We start from the raw sequence: 16771 nt of genomic DNA, 5'->3' as shown, positions 1-16771 counted from the left end.
TCAGCAATTGACATGTGCCTGTTTCCTCTGACATCTCTTCTAGCTTCTGCCGCTTAGTTTTTCGCACTTCAGACAAGCGGTTACACTTTACTCCTGCCTGGGCCCAGGCACTAGAAAACACCTGTACTAATGCCAGCACCGCTCTCTGCATTGCCCATGAATAGTTAATTGCACCCTTTGCATGGCATTAGGATGGACTCGTGCTAAAGCAGCCCCAGCTTTTGGAGTGGATTTGTGCTTGTGTTTTTTTCCATGCTAACTGCATTATTACATACACACATCAGATTAACGTGAGAAACCGTGTAATACCACGCGCAAAAACCCAGGGAAGGTCCTTAAGTGAGGTATTTATATACGTAACTTGTCGTGGATAAGATTAACTATAATTGATAATACTTTGCATTGGATACGGAAGCCGTTCGCAGTCACAACTGGTGAAAGGTTTGTCTGTTTTTGCCCAGCTGGACTCCATCCTGTTGCCTTCAGAAAGAGGCCTTCCCAGCAGCAAACCCTTTGCATTTTAGTGTCTGACACCGGCAGATCTTATGGTTCTCTGTCCATAATCAGACTGGTTTGTAATGATATTGTACATAGATATTATAGAAGTAATGGATGTGTCTTATAACAGTACAATTAAGTAAATGAGAGATGTGGAGACATTTACTTTCCATTCTGTGCCTCTCCATCACTGGCAATGAAAATGCCCGGTCTTCTTGGTTTTTTAAATGCAGGTGCAGCAGAAGCAGTCTGTGAGGCAGGCTGAGGTGCCTTCTCATCAGCTCCTCGCTTGTCAGATTACAAGGGTGTTCGTAGCTTCAGCTAGACAGACAGAGGAAGGGAGCCCAGCATTCAAATTAACAGCAACTATAGTTACAAAGCCAAGATAGCAACAGTTGTCATGGAATAGTTTTAGAGGCAGATTAGTACAAGTGTGGAATTTGTAAATACTTTACAAAGGGATATACTAAGAATTAACAGCACAGTATCCAGACTGCCAGACTGGCTGGAGAAGGCAAGACGAGTTTGAAACCTTCAGGAAGGGTATTGGAGAGAATCTGGGCAGCAGAGGCGATTTGTCTAGTAATGAAAAAGTAATTTTCCCCACTCTGTCCCATCCAGCAACTAAAATATACTTCAGGCATTGTCAAAAACACTACAGATGTGTCCTGAGTAGCTGAAAGCACCAAATCCTGTGTACAAAGACCTTGGGAAGGTGGGGTACTAGTCCTTGTGCCCCCCTGTTGCAGTGGGGCTCTCTTTCTCTAAAATTGAAAAAAGGCTGGAAACGCTCGATTATTATTCCTATTTGTAATTCATTCCTAAAGCTATTGGTTCTCAGCTACCCCTCCATCTTGAATCGGAGACCCATATCCCAGAGAACCAGCACACGAGTAAAACAGAATACAATTACCTAAATTTAATGGACCCTAGGGACACACCTGGGAGGGAGGGCACTAGTGGCCGAAGGGACATGTTTGCTAACTATTGGAGTTAAAACCCAATTTACTAGAGCTAAGGAACGGCTTTGTCTTGGGTTGCCCCATCTGTTTGGAATAGTTTTTCAGTGGAAATCCGGTAGTTCCAGGCCTTATAAGATGTTTCGGAAGCAGGTAAAAGCATATCTGTTTCGGGAGGCTTTTAATTGATTGAACTGGTAATCGGGCGGGCTACAGTTTGCTATGAGTAATTTTTTTTATGCAGTATCTCAATGGTGCCGCTACCAACATGGCATCCAGTAAGCGACGTTCTCAGGGTTGCCAGGTTTTCATGAAAGGACAAGCACTCTTTTCCAAAAAAACAAGGCCAAAAAAAGCCCAAAACACGTGAAATTGAAACACCAATGTCTGTGTGATAATAAAATTTATTGTAGGCATCTGTTTAGTGGAAATTTACCAGAAGGGTTGCAGGAGGCACTGCTAGGTCTTGAGGCTCTCTCTGAAACTGTCTCACACTTAGATAACAGGAAAAAAGTTTATTTGTTTGTTTTTCTATACCGATGTTCATCGTACATATCACACCGGTTTACAGAGTAACAGAGGGGTCTATCGGTGTAGACTTGCTGATTTGCATTGGAGCTTTGCTAGCTTATTGTGCTTTGTGACATTATGTATCTTTATACTTTGCACGGTGAACTTGGTAGCTTCTTACAATGAGGTTAGTAACTTTTTACAATAAAATTAGTAGGTTTTTACACTGAGTTCTGAGTTTCATAACATTATGAATCATGCATTGTATAGTGGGTTTAGTGTTTTTTAGAATTAAATTAGTAATTTTACAGTGACTTGTTGAGCTTTGTAACATTGTGTATCATTATGCATTGTACAGTGAACTTAGCTTTTTACAGTGAGGTTAGTAATTATTTACAAAGAGATTCGCAACTGTTAGACGGTGACTTTTGTGTCCTTTAGCCAAGCATCTTTGTGGCTGTCTCGTGATTGGTCTGTGGCGAGTCATTCTCTGAAATAGTGGGGGTGGATAAAGAGCATTGGAGCTCAGTATGTGGTCTAATAAGAAAGCTTATAAGGTTGGGATTGAACGCAATAGGTGACTGCAGTTCTGTGGAGGGTGGGAAGATGTGGGTTGGGTGTTGAGTAGGGGGTGGTTGGGTATGCTTGGGTATGCTTTTTTGAAGAGCCATGTTTTCAGGTTCTTTTTGAATGATTGGGTTGTGGGGTTGAGTCTGAGTTGGGGTGGTAGGCTATTCCAGAGAGTTGGACCTGCTATAGTTAGTGTTCGGTTCCTTGCTGAGGTCAGGTGGGCTGATTTTGGCGATGGTGTTCAGATGAGTCTGGTGTTGGTAGAGCAGAGTGCACTCTGGGTGGTTTGAAAGTGTAGGGCCGGGCTTGGCCAGTTGAATTTTTCGGTGTATAGTGCTTTGTGTATCAGGGTTAGCAGTTTGTATTGAATCCTGTGTGGGATGGGTAGCCAGTGCAGGTTTTTGAGGATTGGTGTGATGTGATCAGATCTTTTGGTGTTTGAGAGTGATCTTGCTGCTGCATTTTGGAGGAGTTGTAGTGGCCTGAGAGCATTGGATGGGAGGCCTAGAAATAGTGCATTACAATAGTCGAGAATAGTAGTGCTTGGAGAACTGGTCTGATTTTTGAGTATCTGTAGTTTGAAGAAACCATCTCTTATTATTGAGTTGATATATTTCTTCATGTTGAGTTCGTTGTCTGTGATTACACCGAGATCTCTGGCTGAGTTTTTGTAGTTTGACATCACGATGATGAGTTATAAAAGATGCATGTCTTCAAGGTTAGCTAGTGTTCCCAGGGCACTTAGGAATGTTAATATAAGCAAATGTTTATTTTCACCTTGTGATCCTAAATCAAAGGAGTGTTGTACTAATCACTAGGGCAAAATTGTATTTAAGTCCAATTGCATATCTGATTGTCAGTCTCTCAAACTTAGCTGACTCCTTATGCGCATAAGAAATATAGGCTTTTGATCATGAGAAATACAGTCTCTGTTGTCCTTGTGTCCTTGGTAAACTTTTACATTGCATCTGTGAGTCGCATAGATGACAAAGCACTATAACCTTTTGCATATTGCAGAAGGTCTGCATGATGTGCATGAAAGTCACACTTTTATTTATTTATTTATAGTTTTTATATACCGGGAGTTCCTGTATACAATACATATCACTCCGGTTTACAAATAACAGTAAGAACTACTGCCGGGCGCAGTTTACATGGAACAAACTTTTGCACAGAGCCTTACTCTCATTGCTGACAACAGACTGAATCCATGCTTTTAGTTCACATTCCTCTTCCCACGCTTAGCAGTATCTTTTAGTTCCTTACTTTAGCTAGAGTAGATCAAATCCATTTAGTAGCGTAGCAGCCAATGACGGAAACAGTAGGTATGGACAGGCTTTCTTAAAAAGGTGATCTGCTGCAGTGAGAAGAAATGAGGGAAAAAAAGCAAAATTAGATAAAATCAAAAGTGGTTGTAGAACAAATAAAAAAAAAAATAGCATTTCAAGTTTTCATGTCTCATTATTTTTTACCTGTAGTCAGCAAGTATGGACAAGCTTTCTTTTTGTCAAACTAATGATTTCTTATAAAGGTGATCTGCTGCAGGGAGAAGAAATGAGATGGAATTAAAAGTAGTGTAGAACAAATTAAAAAGACACCAGCCCCCCACCCACGGAATCCCCCCCCCCCAATTACCCCCTCGCGCACATCTCTGCCCCCTAAATCCTCATTTCCCCCTTCCTACAACCACCTCTTCAATCACCTCACACTCATTCTCCCCTCCCAACATACTCATTCCTTCCCTCCTGATACGGCTTGTAGCCAGCTGAATGCTACACATCTTTCACCATTCAGGTCTGCAGCTGCACAGAAGCTTCTTGGTCACCCACCATGCTGGGTCTGCCCATGTGCTCCTGTGAATATTTGCAGCTCCAGTTGGCTTAACTCATCAAATAAATAAATAGATTATAGTGCGCCTGCTATGGACAGGCCTCAGCGGCAGCAGCACCCAAACACTGCAACATCAGCATAAGTCCCGCCCCAAGCCCAAAAAAACCGCGATTGGCAAGAAAAATCGCCCAATTACAAGCAACCCGAGAATGGTAAAACAAAACGAGAATGACTAGAATAAAAAGCCCAATCTCGCGGGAAAAAGCGAGGTTAGCAACGAATCTGTTCAAGCTTCTCGCGAGAGTTCGTTTTTATTTAATACGTCACCCGGTTTTTCGTGTTCTCTTCCGGTCCTTGGGTGAAAAGGCAAGATGAGGTAAGGCGGCATGTGAGAGAGGTTTATCCGGGTCCATCTGCGGTAACCAAGCGTCGGCGTAGAGACGGGACTCGTCATCTACATTCAGGAAGCCCGAGGGATGATATTTTCCTCGGATGCGGGATGAAAACGACAGGAACGGGTAGAGACAGGCGTGATGGGCCGCGGCGTCCCATATCCGTCTCTGCCAGGATCAGATGTTCTGGAGAGGGATCAGGCCTCCCTGGGAAACTTTTTGCACCCCTGTGTTTCAGCCTCCACGGAGGTTCGGCCCTTATAGGTGGAAAAGTGTCCACGTATTTTGGGTTTGGCTCCGCTGGCCGGGCCCCCGATATCTTGCATTCATTTGTGCACCGAGCGCGTTTAAAGTGGAGTTTACGCGGCTGTTCAGTAACTGCGCAAGCGATAACTATTGCGGGACCTTAGTGATTCCTTGGGTTTTAGCGTTAAGTGGCCGTATGCTCTTTTATGTTGGGATTAGACTAGTGATTGGAGTAATGGACTGAGATCTGGTGAAACCAAGGTTCAAGTCTCCTTTCCTTGCAACCTTGGCCTCGTCGTTTTATCTCCCGCATCTACACTTGACCACCTACACTGTAAGCGCTCTGGGGCAGGGGTATATTGTTCCTGATTTACTGCCACCGTAAGCCGCCTTGAGCTTTATTTAGGAAAGTGGGCTAAACATCCTGGTTACAGTATAATACCTCCCCGCATCCGGAGGAACAGGCTGATGCGGTCCTGGTTTTGTCCTGTTGGATGCATGGGGTCGTAGTTATGGCTTTCATATACAAATCCACAGGGAGAACCGCAACTGGAACTACAACTCCATGCATGCAGGGAGGCACGGTTAGGGCTACATTATCCTGTGCATTTGGCTTGGGATGATGAGATGGTCCTATGCATGAACTTGGAATAGCTAGAAATAGATCAAACTGCTCTTCTAAAAACGCTTTGCTCTATGGGAGGGATTTATTGACTAGGGATCACTAGTTGCAGCACTAGAAACAAAGTAATATAGAGGAAGAAATAGCTGCTTAGATTAGGAGGATGTAGAGAGGGAAACCAAGCAGTATGAAATTTCATCAGTAGGGTAAAGCTATATGTAGGCCGTTTGTCTGTGGTAAACTGAGGTGTCTTATTTTTTTGTTTTCCCTTATACAGTAGCAAAGTTTCTCGTGACACCCTGTATGAAGCTGTGAGGGAAGTCCTACAAGGGTCCCAGCAGAAACTGCGCAAGTATGAAATCCCTTCCTCCCACCTATACCAAATGCAGGTTAACTCTTGTGTTGGAGGAAAAAGTCATGGAGCTTCTTAGCAAAGGCTGGGGAGTTCTTTATTGACATAATAAAATGCCACCTGATCTCACACTTATATAAAATACACTTTAGACATGTGGCTTGCATTCCTCAATTCAGATCATAATTTCCTAGCATTGTTTTTCACAAATTATCATTCTGTTTACTATAAAATATTTGTATTTATTTTGGGATTGTATTCCTGCCAATGATCAGGGCTGACCTTAGCAACGCATGGGGTGCTGGGATTCTCACTTCATGCGTCTGCCTCCAAGCTAACCCCTTCCCACAAGCACAGCTCTATACATGGGGGAGGGGATATGAAATTTAATATGCAAGCCAAAATTCCAGAAAAAACTATAATAGGTTGCAGAAGTGTAAGTTTTTTTTTACTGGATTGCTTGCCTTTCACTTGACATGAATTGGAGTTTTAGCCATTTTTAAAAAGGCTCAAACATAGCTCCCTCTGGAGCTGAATTTCTTAATATGAGTGGCCACAGCTGTTTCGTGATGCACAGATTTCTCTTGAGCGTATGCACAGAATGTTTGGGTTTTTTTTTCCTGTTCAGTTGTGTATAGGCTGATTTCTTAGTGTGTAGCCAGATGGACTCAGGACCAATGGGTTATGCTCCCCTGCCAGCAGATGGAAACAGTCAGGTTTCAAAGCTGACATCACTCTAGATAAAGACCTGCGGTGACCTCAGCCCTTCAGTATTTCTCAGTCTCCAGCAGATGCGGACATGCTTTCCCTATGGGGATCGCTGTACCTTTTGGAAGAAGAAATTCTGCTTTTGAATTGAAGAAAAGATTGAGCCCTGCTCTTCCGCAGTGATACCTAAAGGCCTCTCCCCAGTCGTGAATTCTTGAGGCGATTTCCGAGATTCCTCAGAGGCGTGCCTTGGTCCAGTAGCCGGTTCCCGGCGTGGACTTTTGCTGATGAAGCAGCCGAAAGGCAGCGGGTGCAGGAAGCTGAGCGCCGCGATGACTGCCAAAGCCCTCTCCCTCCGCAGCCGGAGACAGTCTGTACTCAGCTGGTAAGCGCTGAGCCCAGGTAAGATAGAGAAAAAAAAAGATTTCCTCCCAATTCAGAGACGTTAGAGAGGTTTCAATAAGACTTCCTCCGGTCTCCCTGCTTGATGTGCCATAGCAACATTCCTGCTCCTATTGGGGTAAGGGGAAGTAGGCAGCTGAGTGGGTTGAATGGCATACTGTGCGGCAGCGCCATCTTGCGTGCGTTTTGGGCCTGTATTGACCACCATAGAGCTTCAGTGTGCATAACGTCGCGTATGTATATACGCGCAAAACTTAACTAGGTGCAGAATAAAAGTAAAACCAGGCGCACGGGTTGTGTGTGCCTGTGTAGGTGCCCGAAATCTGTGTGCATAAAATTTTAAGCGTGTACCGTTTGAACACAATTAGTGTCGCCAATGGCTCCGGCAGCAAAGAAACAAGTACCTTTCTCTCTGCGCTGCTTGTCATGTTAGGGCTACAGTCTGACCTGGATTCTTGCTTATGTCAGCACTGTGAGGAAGCCCAGGGAGAGTTGGCCTCCATGGACTTTGCCAAGCCCAGCTCCTCCCACTTAGAGGATGGGTCAGCCACAGCCTTAACCAGAAGTACCCTGTGTCTGAATAACCCCGGGACTGGGTCATCCATGTGGGAGGGAAATTTAGGGGCACCTATCATCTGGGCTAGGCATGGATCTGGCCACTTTCTCTTGGGTGGAATTCTTTCAAGGTCTTCGAGCCTTCGTACAGGTGCAGTCTGCTTCCTCACTTGCCCCTGTCTGGACAAACTTCAGCCATGGTCCCTAGGGATTGATGCTCTTGTTCAGACCTGGCTGGAAGAAGAGTTGGTATAGGCCTTCCCTCTGTGACCCCTCCTGGGCAGGCTCATTTGCAGAATCAAGTGCCACAGGGGATTAGTCTTACTAATAGCTCCAGATTGGCCCAGGTGTCCATGGTATGTGGACTTGTAGAGACTTCTGGTAGAGACCCCCTGTGCCTCCCACCACACGGGGACCTGCTACAGTAGGCTCCAACTTTATTCGGTCTTCTGGTCTGGCCGTTGCGAGGGCTTGCCTGATGAATCAAGGATATTCGGAAATAGTATTTTCCACCTTTACTCCGCGCGGGGAAGTTCTCTCTCTAGTGTATGTGCGGTTCTAGAGAGCATTTGAGGCCTGGTGTGAAGAACACGGTGTCTTCCCTCAGATGGTCAAAATCCCACTAATTCTTAAATTTGTGCAGGACAACTTGATCAAGGTTTGACCCTTAACTACTTGACAATCCAGGTAGGGGCGCGCTCCTGTTTCAGGGGCAAGGTAAATGGAACTGGCCTATCGGCTCATCCGGCCTATTCCCTGAAAGGGATGAAGCACCTCTGGCCACCCCTGCAGTGGCCGGTTCCCTTGTGGAATCTTAAATCTAGTTTTTGGCAGGGCCCTCCTTTCGGCCGCTGTGCAGTCTTTCCTTGTGTTTATTAACCCTGAAAATGATGTTCCTGGTGGCGATATGCTTGGCATGTCTCATCTCTGAACTGCAGGCCTTGTCGTGTCGGGAACCTTTCCCCCGGATGACTCCAGGAACGTTACAGCTTTGTACCGTTCCATCCGAATCAGTCTATTTCATTACCATCCCTAGATAAGTACAAGGATGCAGAAGAATACTGCCTCTGCCATTTGAATGTCAGTAGGCTTTTTGTGCAGTATCGGGAAGTTACAGAACCAGTCTTGTTTGTTCTTCACGGCGGAAGGAAGCAGGGCGAATCAGCTTCGCGGCCTACCATAGCTCGCTGGATTAAGGAGGTGGTCGCGGGCACCTATGTGGAGGCAGGAAGGCCATTACTTTCTCAGGTTAAAACTCATTCCACTAGGGCTCAGGCGGTTTCCTGCAGAAGCTAGGCTGCCGTCTCCCTTTGATATCTGCTGAGCAGCGACGTGGTCTCCAGGTTCTATCGCCTGGAAGTACAGGCCCGAGAAGACGCAGCCTTTGCAAGGACGGTATTAACTGGACCATGGGCAGCCTCCCGCCCCCATCGGGAGTAGCTTTTGTATATCCCATTGGTCCTGAATCCATCTGGCTACACTAAGGAAAATGAATTTATCAGATACGTAATTTCTCCAATTTGTCAGATAAACCTTTCCAAACCAGATGTATGCAGAAGTTCCTTGTAAGTATTGCACGCATTTCCTCAGGTCTCTTGCTACTGATAATCCCCAAAATCCACCTTTTTTTTTTTTTTCTCTGTTTTGCTTTTAGGTTCTTGGAATCTGTGGAGCTGCAGATCAGCCTGAAGAATTATGACCCGCAGAAGGACAAGCGTTTCTCGGGCACAGTCAGGTTCGGCACTTTTCCTGATCCAACCCAGCGCTCAGTCTGCACTCCCTCTCCTCGCCTGCCTGCCTCGCTTTGTAAATGCACAGGCTGTGGGTGAGCAGGCGGATTGTGGTACTGACTTGCTTGGGTAGTTCAGACCACCCCACTGAGGGGAGAGGGTGTGGCTGGACGGACCCCTACCCTGGGTCTTAAAACATGAGGGGAGGTGAGGAAAGGTCTCCGTGCCTATCCCACCGACCAATAAAAGCAGACTGGTTGTGACGGACGGAGACTCCGCCGGCTGCGGTAAGGCTTCTGGGCTGGACCTCCGCATGCTTGCTGTCAGGCTTGTCTTGTCCTGTGGGCATCATCGCCTCTCTGTTTGTCCATAGGCTTAAGTCCACCCCTCGCCCCAAGTTCTCCGTCTGTGTGCTGGGAGATCAGCAGCACTGTGACGAAGCCAAAGCAGTGGACATCCCCCACATGGACATTGAGGCGCTGAAGAAACTCAACAAAAACAAGAAAATGGTGAAAAAGCTGGGTGAGTGGGGGTTGGCAAGTCATAGAAGTGGAGCTAGGGCACGGTGAGGGGATCTTGCATCTGGCGCCTGCACGAAACAGGAGGAAGGGTGATCTCTAGGAAAGTTCCAGGTTGGGGTTTTTGGGTCTCCTGTTTCCCTTTAGGGTTTAGGTCTCTGTGTTGTGCTGCGGAGTTTCTTTATCACAGGTGTAGGAATAGATAGGGCAGGTTCCCTCTACGTACCCGGATCGGTCCAGGACAACTGGCTTTGAAGGTAGGACGAGCTATGGACAGATTGTATCTGCTCCCGGAGGGTGCTTTGGAACTACTCAGGATTCCCAAGGTGGACGCCACGGTCTCGGCAGTCACAAAACAGGCCACCGTTCCGGTCACGGGGGAGGGGGGCCACTGCGTTGAAGGACTTGCAGGATCGTAAACTGGAGCTGCAGTGAAAGAGGATCTTTGAGGTGTCGGCCCTCGGAGTCCCGGGCGGTGATGTGCAGCAGTTTCGCACAGAGGGCTTTGTCTCCGCTGGATTCAGGATCGGCAGGCGGAGGCAGATCTTTCCGGCGCGGCAGCACTGCGGGCTAGCCGACCGGCAGTGGCGTACAGCGCGGATGCCCTGTATGATCTCCTGAGGACGTCATAGCTCGTCCTACCTTCAAGCCAGCTGTCCTGGACTGATCTGTGGTACTACAGGAACAAAAATTAGCAGGTAAGAACCAATTTTCCTATACTTCTTTGGGAAACCTGGCTTTGTATGAATAACTTTCTTGTTCAAATGGGAAAGACGGGAGTGACCTGCAGAGTCCAAGTGCATTCATCTTCACTTTTTTTTTTTTCAGCCAAGAAATATGATGCTTTTCTGGCCTCAGAGTCGCTAATCAAGCAGATCCCTCGTATCCTGGGACCTGGCCTGAACAAGGCTGGCAAATTCCCCTCTCTCCTTACCCACAATGAGAATATGGTGGCCAAGATTGATGAGGTGAAGTCTACAATCAAATTTCAAATGAAGAAGGTAAGGGGCCTGAGGTCCACACAAAGTTAAGACGCCTGGGCCTTGCTCTCCTTTCATAGTAAATGATCTTTTTCTGATGTCTCTTGCCCATTCCGGCCTGCCTGCCTGTGTCTTGCTGTTGGCTGAGATCCTGTGGGTGAAAGCAGTATTGTGGGAAGATGGTGGCAGAGAAGCTGACCTTCTGCAGATGTAACCTACAACCATTGTCTTAAGGCCGATTGGGGGAGGGAATAATTGCAATGCTGAGGATTTTAAATAGTAAGGTATTGACAGTTGGTAAAGTGGGGGGGTTTTTTGTTTGCCCTGACGTGTAAACCTCTTGGTTTCCTGGCTGTGCTCTATATTTAGTAAATGTCAAAGCCTGGTTTCCTATGAAACTGGGTATGTTTTCCAGTGGTGTTAATGTGAAGCTGATCCGACTTTGCTTGAAAACTGCCAGCTCAGCATTCCCTCCTCATGTTCAGACAGTGACGGGGAATTCTGCTGCTTACAGCTGTGTGGGGGAGGTTAACTCTCCTACATCCTGTACCCATCCAGCCTCTCACTCTGCTCTCCTGCCTTTCTTTAAAGGAGACTCAAGGATATGGTTTAAACCTCGCAGCAACTGGCCCTGCACGGGAGTCTGGAGGGAGAGGGTGTGATAAAAACCATGCAGGAAAATAGGAAATCCAATATTGGAAAATTCCCCTCTGCTTAAATCTTCAACCTCGAACTTTTAGTATTCAAAAATATCCATGTGATTCTTGAAGCAGGCTTATGTTTAACAGAAAAAATGAACTTTAATGCCAGCAGGATGCTGTTCCCTGTACATGCCCAGACAGTGGGTTATGTCCCCCTGTCCAGCAGATGGAGTCGGAGCAAAAACTGAAAGCACCCTCCCTTAAGCTGGTGCACTCTCCGTATCCCTTCAGTATTCTCTCTGACTCCAGCAGATAGGGTCTCACCTACGCTTCTTCCTTCTACCTTTGAGAGATTAGTCTATTCCCTGTACGTACTAAGAACAGTCCAGACGGTGGGTTATGTCCCCTGTCCAGCAGGTGGAGTCAGACTAAAACTTCAGAGGGAGCTGCCACCTAAGCCCGCACCCCCTCTATACCTCTTCAGTATAGTTCTGACTCCAGCAGAGTAGAGGAGGGGGAGCATCAGTTCCCCAGTACTTTGGTTTATTTATTTAAATTTTTCTTCTCTCCTTGGATGGATCAGTAAAAAAAAAAAAGTCGGTAGTTTTTCTCTTTAAGGTTCTTTTGCTTGAGTTTCTACTCCTTCCAGTTTTCCCTCATCAGCTTGCAGACTGATCTGTTACTACTGACAGTCTGTTTGATTTTATCCTGTTCTTGTTTGGGGTAAGGTTTTTTTTTCTTTCTTTTCCACAGATTTTCTTACTTATTTTACCAGGGGTGTAAGCTGGTGGTCCAGTCTCTCCCCTACTCGTACGGCCTGCTGCCCTGAGAAGCCGATTCCCTCGGGGCAGCACAGATAAGAAATGCGACATTCCTCTATCTTAAAAAAAGTGAACAGAAGTTTCCAATTTACTTTATTGGGCCAGTGCTGGGTTCCTATGACAGAACCCTCCGTTTCACTTTTAGCAACGGTGTAATCCGTGGTCAACGACTGTTCTGGCAGTCCAGACTGGAATCAAAGGACTCCATAGGCCAGATCACAATCCTGGTCTCATTCCTTTCGGGGCCAACGACCTGCTAGGGATGCCCTCTCTCACGGAGCTGCCTCTAAACCCTCACAATTAAATCTTGCTGGCCCACGCCTCTATTTCCAGAATTAGGTAGTCTCTCTTCATTGGGGAGTGGGTCAAGATTGTCTAGGACCCACTGGTCCGATATATTCTAAGACAGTTATGCATTACAGTTTGCTTGTCCACGAAGAGACAGATTTCTCTCCCTGTGGTCCCCTGCACAAGCAACAGATTATGCACCAGATGGTCGACAGACTCCTTGGCTTAGGAGCTATCATCCCAGTACTGACATCGGAACTAGGGTACGGCCATTATTCAGTCTACTTCGTGGTCCCCAAGAGAGAAGGTTCTTTCCACCCGATTTTGGATCGCAAGATGGTCAACAGGGCCCTTGGTATTCCCCTTTTACGCATGGAAACTTTATGCTCTGTGATTGCTGCGGTATACCAGGGGGTATTCCTCGCCTCCCTGGACTTGATGGAGGCCTATCTGCACATTCCTATTATGAAGAATCATCAACATTTATTGCGCTTCAAGATCCTCGGCCAAAGTTATCAATTTCAAGCCCTGCCTTTCGGCTTGGCGACAGCCGCACCTTCATCAAGATCATGGTAGTGGTCGCGGCAGCACTCCGGAGAGAGGGGGTCCTTGTTCACCCGTACCTGGACGGTTGGCTCATACGAGCGAAGTCTGAAGCCCAGTGCCAACAGTCGATCGGCAGAGTACTACGGTTTCTCCGCTCTCTCAGATGGGTAATCAATTTTTCCAAGAGCAATCTCGTCCCCTCCCAGACACTCTTATTTTATTTTTATTTTATTAATAACTTTTATATACCGACGAACGTTGGGAACATCTCGGAGCGCGCTTAGATACCAAGGTGGGCAAGGTCTTTCTTCGCCAAGAACGAACAAACTCCCTCCTCCTCCTGCAAAGTACAACGGTTCCGTTGCCTCTCGCCCCCGACAGCCTGGAACTATCTACAAGTTCTCGGGTCGATGGCTTCAACAATAGATGTAGTGCCTTGGGCTCTGGCACATATGCGGCCCTTGCAGAGGGCATTGCTCTCCCGCTGGAAACAGATAACCCAGGATTTTCAGGCTCCTCTACCACTCAGAGGTTGCTCTGAACAGCCTCCTGTGGTGGCTCCAGTTGGACCACCTGTTACAGGGAATGGATCTGGCAATACCACAATGGATCGTAGTCGCCTAAAGATGCCAGTCTCTCCGGACGGGGAGCAGTGTGCGGGAGGCAGTCGACACAGGGGCAATGGACAGCAGCGCAGGCTGCGTGGCCTATCAATCGCCTGGAGACCAGGGCGGTTCGCCTAGCCCTGAAACACTTCCTCCCCTTGATCCAGGACAGAGCTGCACAGGTCCTTTCCGACAATGCCACCACGGTGTACATAAACCGCCAGGGGGGAACGAGGAGCAGGCATGTCTCGTTGGAGGCGGACAAGTTGATGGCGTGGGCGGAGATCCACCTCAGTCGCCTGGCGGCTTTCCACATAGCCAGAGTGGAAAATGTCCAAGCGGATTTCTTGAGCCGTCAATGCATAGATCCGGGGGAGTGGGAGCTCTCCGCGGACGCAGTCGCTCTCATCTTCGACGCGTGGGGTCTCCCACACCTTGACCTAATGGCCACTCAGAATGCAAAAGCTCCGCGCTTCTTCAGTCTCAGGAGAGAGCATGGGGCGGAAGGTGTGGATGCTCTGGTCCTTCTGTGGCCGTGAAGGCTTCTGCTCTAGTTTTTCCACAGTGGCCCCTAGTCGGCAGGGTGCTTCAGAGGATAGTTTCATCCAGGACCAGTGATTTTGATAGCACCAGAGTGGCCTCTGTGACCATGGTTCGCAGACCTAGTCAATCTAGCAGTGGACGGGCCTCTTCGTCTCTGGCATCTTCCGAACCTCCTACATCAGGGTCCCATATTTTTTGACCAGGCAGATCGCATTTGTCTTGCAGCCTGGCTTTTGAAAGGCGCAGGCTGAGGAAGAGAGGTTACCCAGATGAAGTTATTTCGACCTTGCTTCAAGCCACGTCTGTTTCATGTGTCCGGATCTGGAAAGTTTGGTGTACCTCGATGCAGGTTCTCCCGCGTCAAGCTACTGTAAGGAGATCCTTACCTTTTTACAGCGCGGTTTGGAAAAGGGATTGGCCTACAATTCCTTACGTGTTCAGGTGGCCGCGCTTGGGGCTCTGCTCACTGCCTCGGAAGGAACACCCCTTTCTTCCCATCCCGACACAGTTTGTTTTCTGAAGGGTGTGAAGCATGTCAAGCCACCACTCCATCAGGAATCCCCTTCTTGGAATTTAAATCTGGTCCTTCGGATTCTCATAGGTCTGCCTTTTGAACCTCTTAAACGGGCTTCCATCAAGGATCTCACCCTCAAGACTGCATTCCTAGTGTCCATCCGCTCTGCCCATAGGATCTCGGAGATCCAAGCATTGTCCTGTCGTTAGCCCTACCTCTGCTTCACAGACTCCGGAGTCTCCTTGATTACGGTGCCGTCTTTCTTACCAAAGGTGATCTCGTCCTTTCATTTGAATCAGTCAGTAGAATTGCCCTCCTTCGCGGATGATGATTCCAGAGAGCTGCGTCTGCTAGACGTCAAGCATGTTCTTCGCGGTTTGGAGGTCATGAATGAATTCCACCTCTCTGACCATCTGTCTTGTGGAGTGGTCCTAATAGGGGACGGAAAGTGTCTAAAACCACCATTGCCTGTTGGCTAAAAGCCTCAATATCGCCAGCATATATTGGCGCGGAGCAACCTCCACTAGAAGGCATCCGGGCTCATTCACTCCGTGCTCAAGCGGCCTCTTGGGCAGAGAGCAGAGCGGTGTCTCCATAGGAGATTTGTCGTGCGGCGACTTGGAAGTCCTTACATACGTTCACACGCCATTACCGGTTGAATCTCCAGGCACCGGTCTTTGGTGCCTTTGGCGCTCTGGTTATTCGAGCAGTGATATCCGGGACCCACCTTACGTAGGGAAGCTCTGGTACACATCCCACTGTCTGGACTGATCCAGGTATGTACAGGGAAAAGAAAATTATTCCTTAACTGCTAACTTCCATTCCTGTAGTACCATGGATCAGTCCAGACGCCCTCCCTGAGAATTTTTAGGATAATAGGGGTCTCTGCTCGAATACTATTCAGTGTACATTGCAAAGAATTGATAGCAGAACAACTTGCAGAAAGAACTATCATGGTTCATTCCAGTTTTTGCCATTCAAGTTTGCTGTTTTGTTCTTTGCCTTGATCATCCAAGTGTGGATCTTTCTGCTTTGATATACTTTATGCTGAAGGGATACAGAGAGTGCACCAGCTTAAGGGAGGGTGCTCTTTCTGTTTTTGCTCTGACTCAATCTGCTGGAAGGGGGACATAACCCACTGTCTGGACTAATCCATGGTAGTACAGGAACGGAAATTAGCAGGTAAGGAAGAATTTTCTTTTCAGTTATTCACAGCTTCTATCTGATTTAGTTGTAAGGTAGAAATGCTTAACGTTCGAGGTGGCTTCTCTGAGTTGCTGGCCAAGATTTCTGTCCTCTGCTTTGTTTTGTGTTTCGTGGACTCTGTCTGGAGCAGGGGTTCTCCTCCTCTGGACTCAGTGAGTTAATGTGATTCTCTCTTCCCAGGTGCTGTGTCTGGCTGTGGCCGTTGGCCACGTGAAAATGACGGAGGACGAGCTGGTGTACAACATTCACCTGGCCATCAACTTCCTGGTGTCCCTGCTGAAGAAAAACTGGCAGAACGTGCGGGCACTGTACATCAAGAGCACGATGGGCAAGCCCCAGCGTCTCTACTAAGCTCCCTGCCAACGCTGGCTTCAATAAAAACAAGATTTTACATCCCATGATGTCTGCTTCTTTGCGCATCCCAGCACGGCTGCCTGGGCCTTCATATTTTCAGTTTGTGTGTGTGAATTTTTTACAAATATTTTTCGGGGGGGGTTAATTCTTTGCGTTCAGCCTGAACCCTAGAAACGCTATACTGCATTAGATCACTGCCTTTTCTTTTTTTATTATCAAGCCCAGTATCCTTTCTTAGTTCCCTGTACGTACCCGGATCAGTCCAGACAGTGGGTTGAGCCTCCTGTCCAGCAGATGGAGCCAGAGAGAAACTGAAAGGGTATCCAAGATAAGGACAGTGCTCACCCTGCGCCCCTCGTATTTCTCTGGCTCCAGCAGCTG

At 47.5% G+C, this 16771-nt stretch overlaps 1 protein-coding gene and 1 long non-coding RNA gene across 3 annotated transcripts; one reads left to right on the top strand and one right to left on the bottom strand.

Moving 5' to 3' along the window:
• Positions 1–1843: 1843 nt before the first annotated feature.
• LOC115074344 lies at positions 1844–4586 on the bottom strand. The gene is made up of 3 exons (XR_003852220.1): positions 4367–4586; positions 4010–4076; positions 1844–3894 (listed from the first exon to the last, which is right to left on the bottom strand). It is a non-coding gene; the product is annotated as an uncharacterized LOC115074344 (long non-coding RNA).
• A 45-nt stretch (positions 4587–4631) lies between these two features.
• RPL10A (ribosomal protein L10a) lies at positions 4632–16432 on the top strand. 2 transcript variants are annotated; one of them, XM_029573697.1, is made up of 6 exons: positions 4632–4743; positions 5905–5979; positions 9299–9379; positions 9748–9896; positions 10721–10893; positions 16217–16432. In XM_029573697.1, the coding sequence occupies exons 1-6, from the start codon at positions 4739–4741 to the stop codon at positions 16385–16387; spliced, it is 654 nt and encodes a 217-aa protein (XP_029429557.1). In that variant the 5' UTR covers positions 4632–4738; the 3' UTR covers positions 16388–16432. The 2 variants fall into 2 exon arrangements, with proteins under 2 accessions (XP_029429557.1, XP_029429555.1); XM_029573695.1 differs by lacking the exon at positions 4632–4743 and adding an exon at positions 4845–4885.
• Positions 16433–16771: the final 339 nt, after the last annotated feature.

The sequence above is a fragment of the Rhinatrema bivittatum genome, chromosome 12 (genome assembly GCF_901001135.1).
Source record: "Rhinatrema bivittatum chromosome 12, aRhiBiv1.1, whole genome shotgun sequence".
NCBI lineage: Eukaryota > Metazoa > Chordata > Amphibia > Gymnophiona > Rhinatrematidae > Rhinatrema > Rhinatrema bivittatum.
The sequence above is the reverse complement of the archived record's forward strand: the minus strand, read 5'-3'. Positions and strand labels throughout refer to the sequence as shown.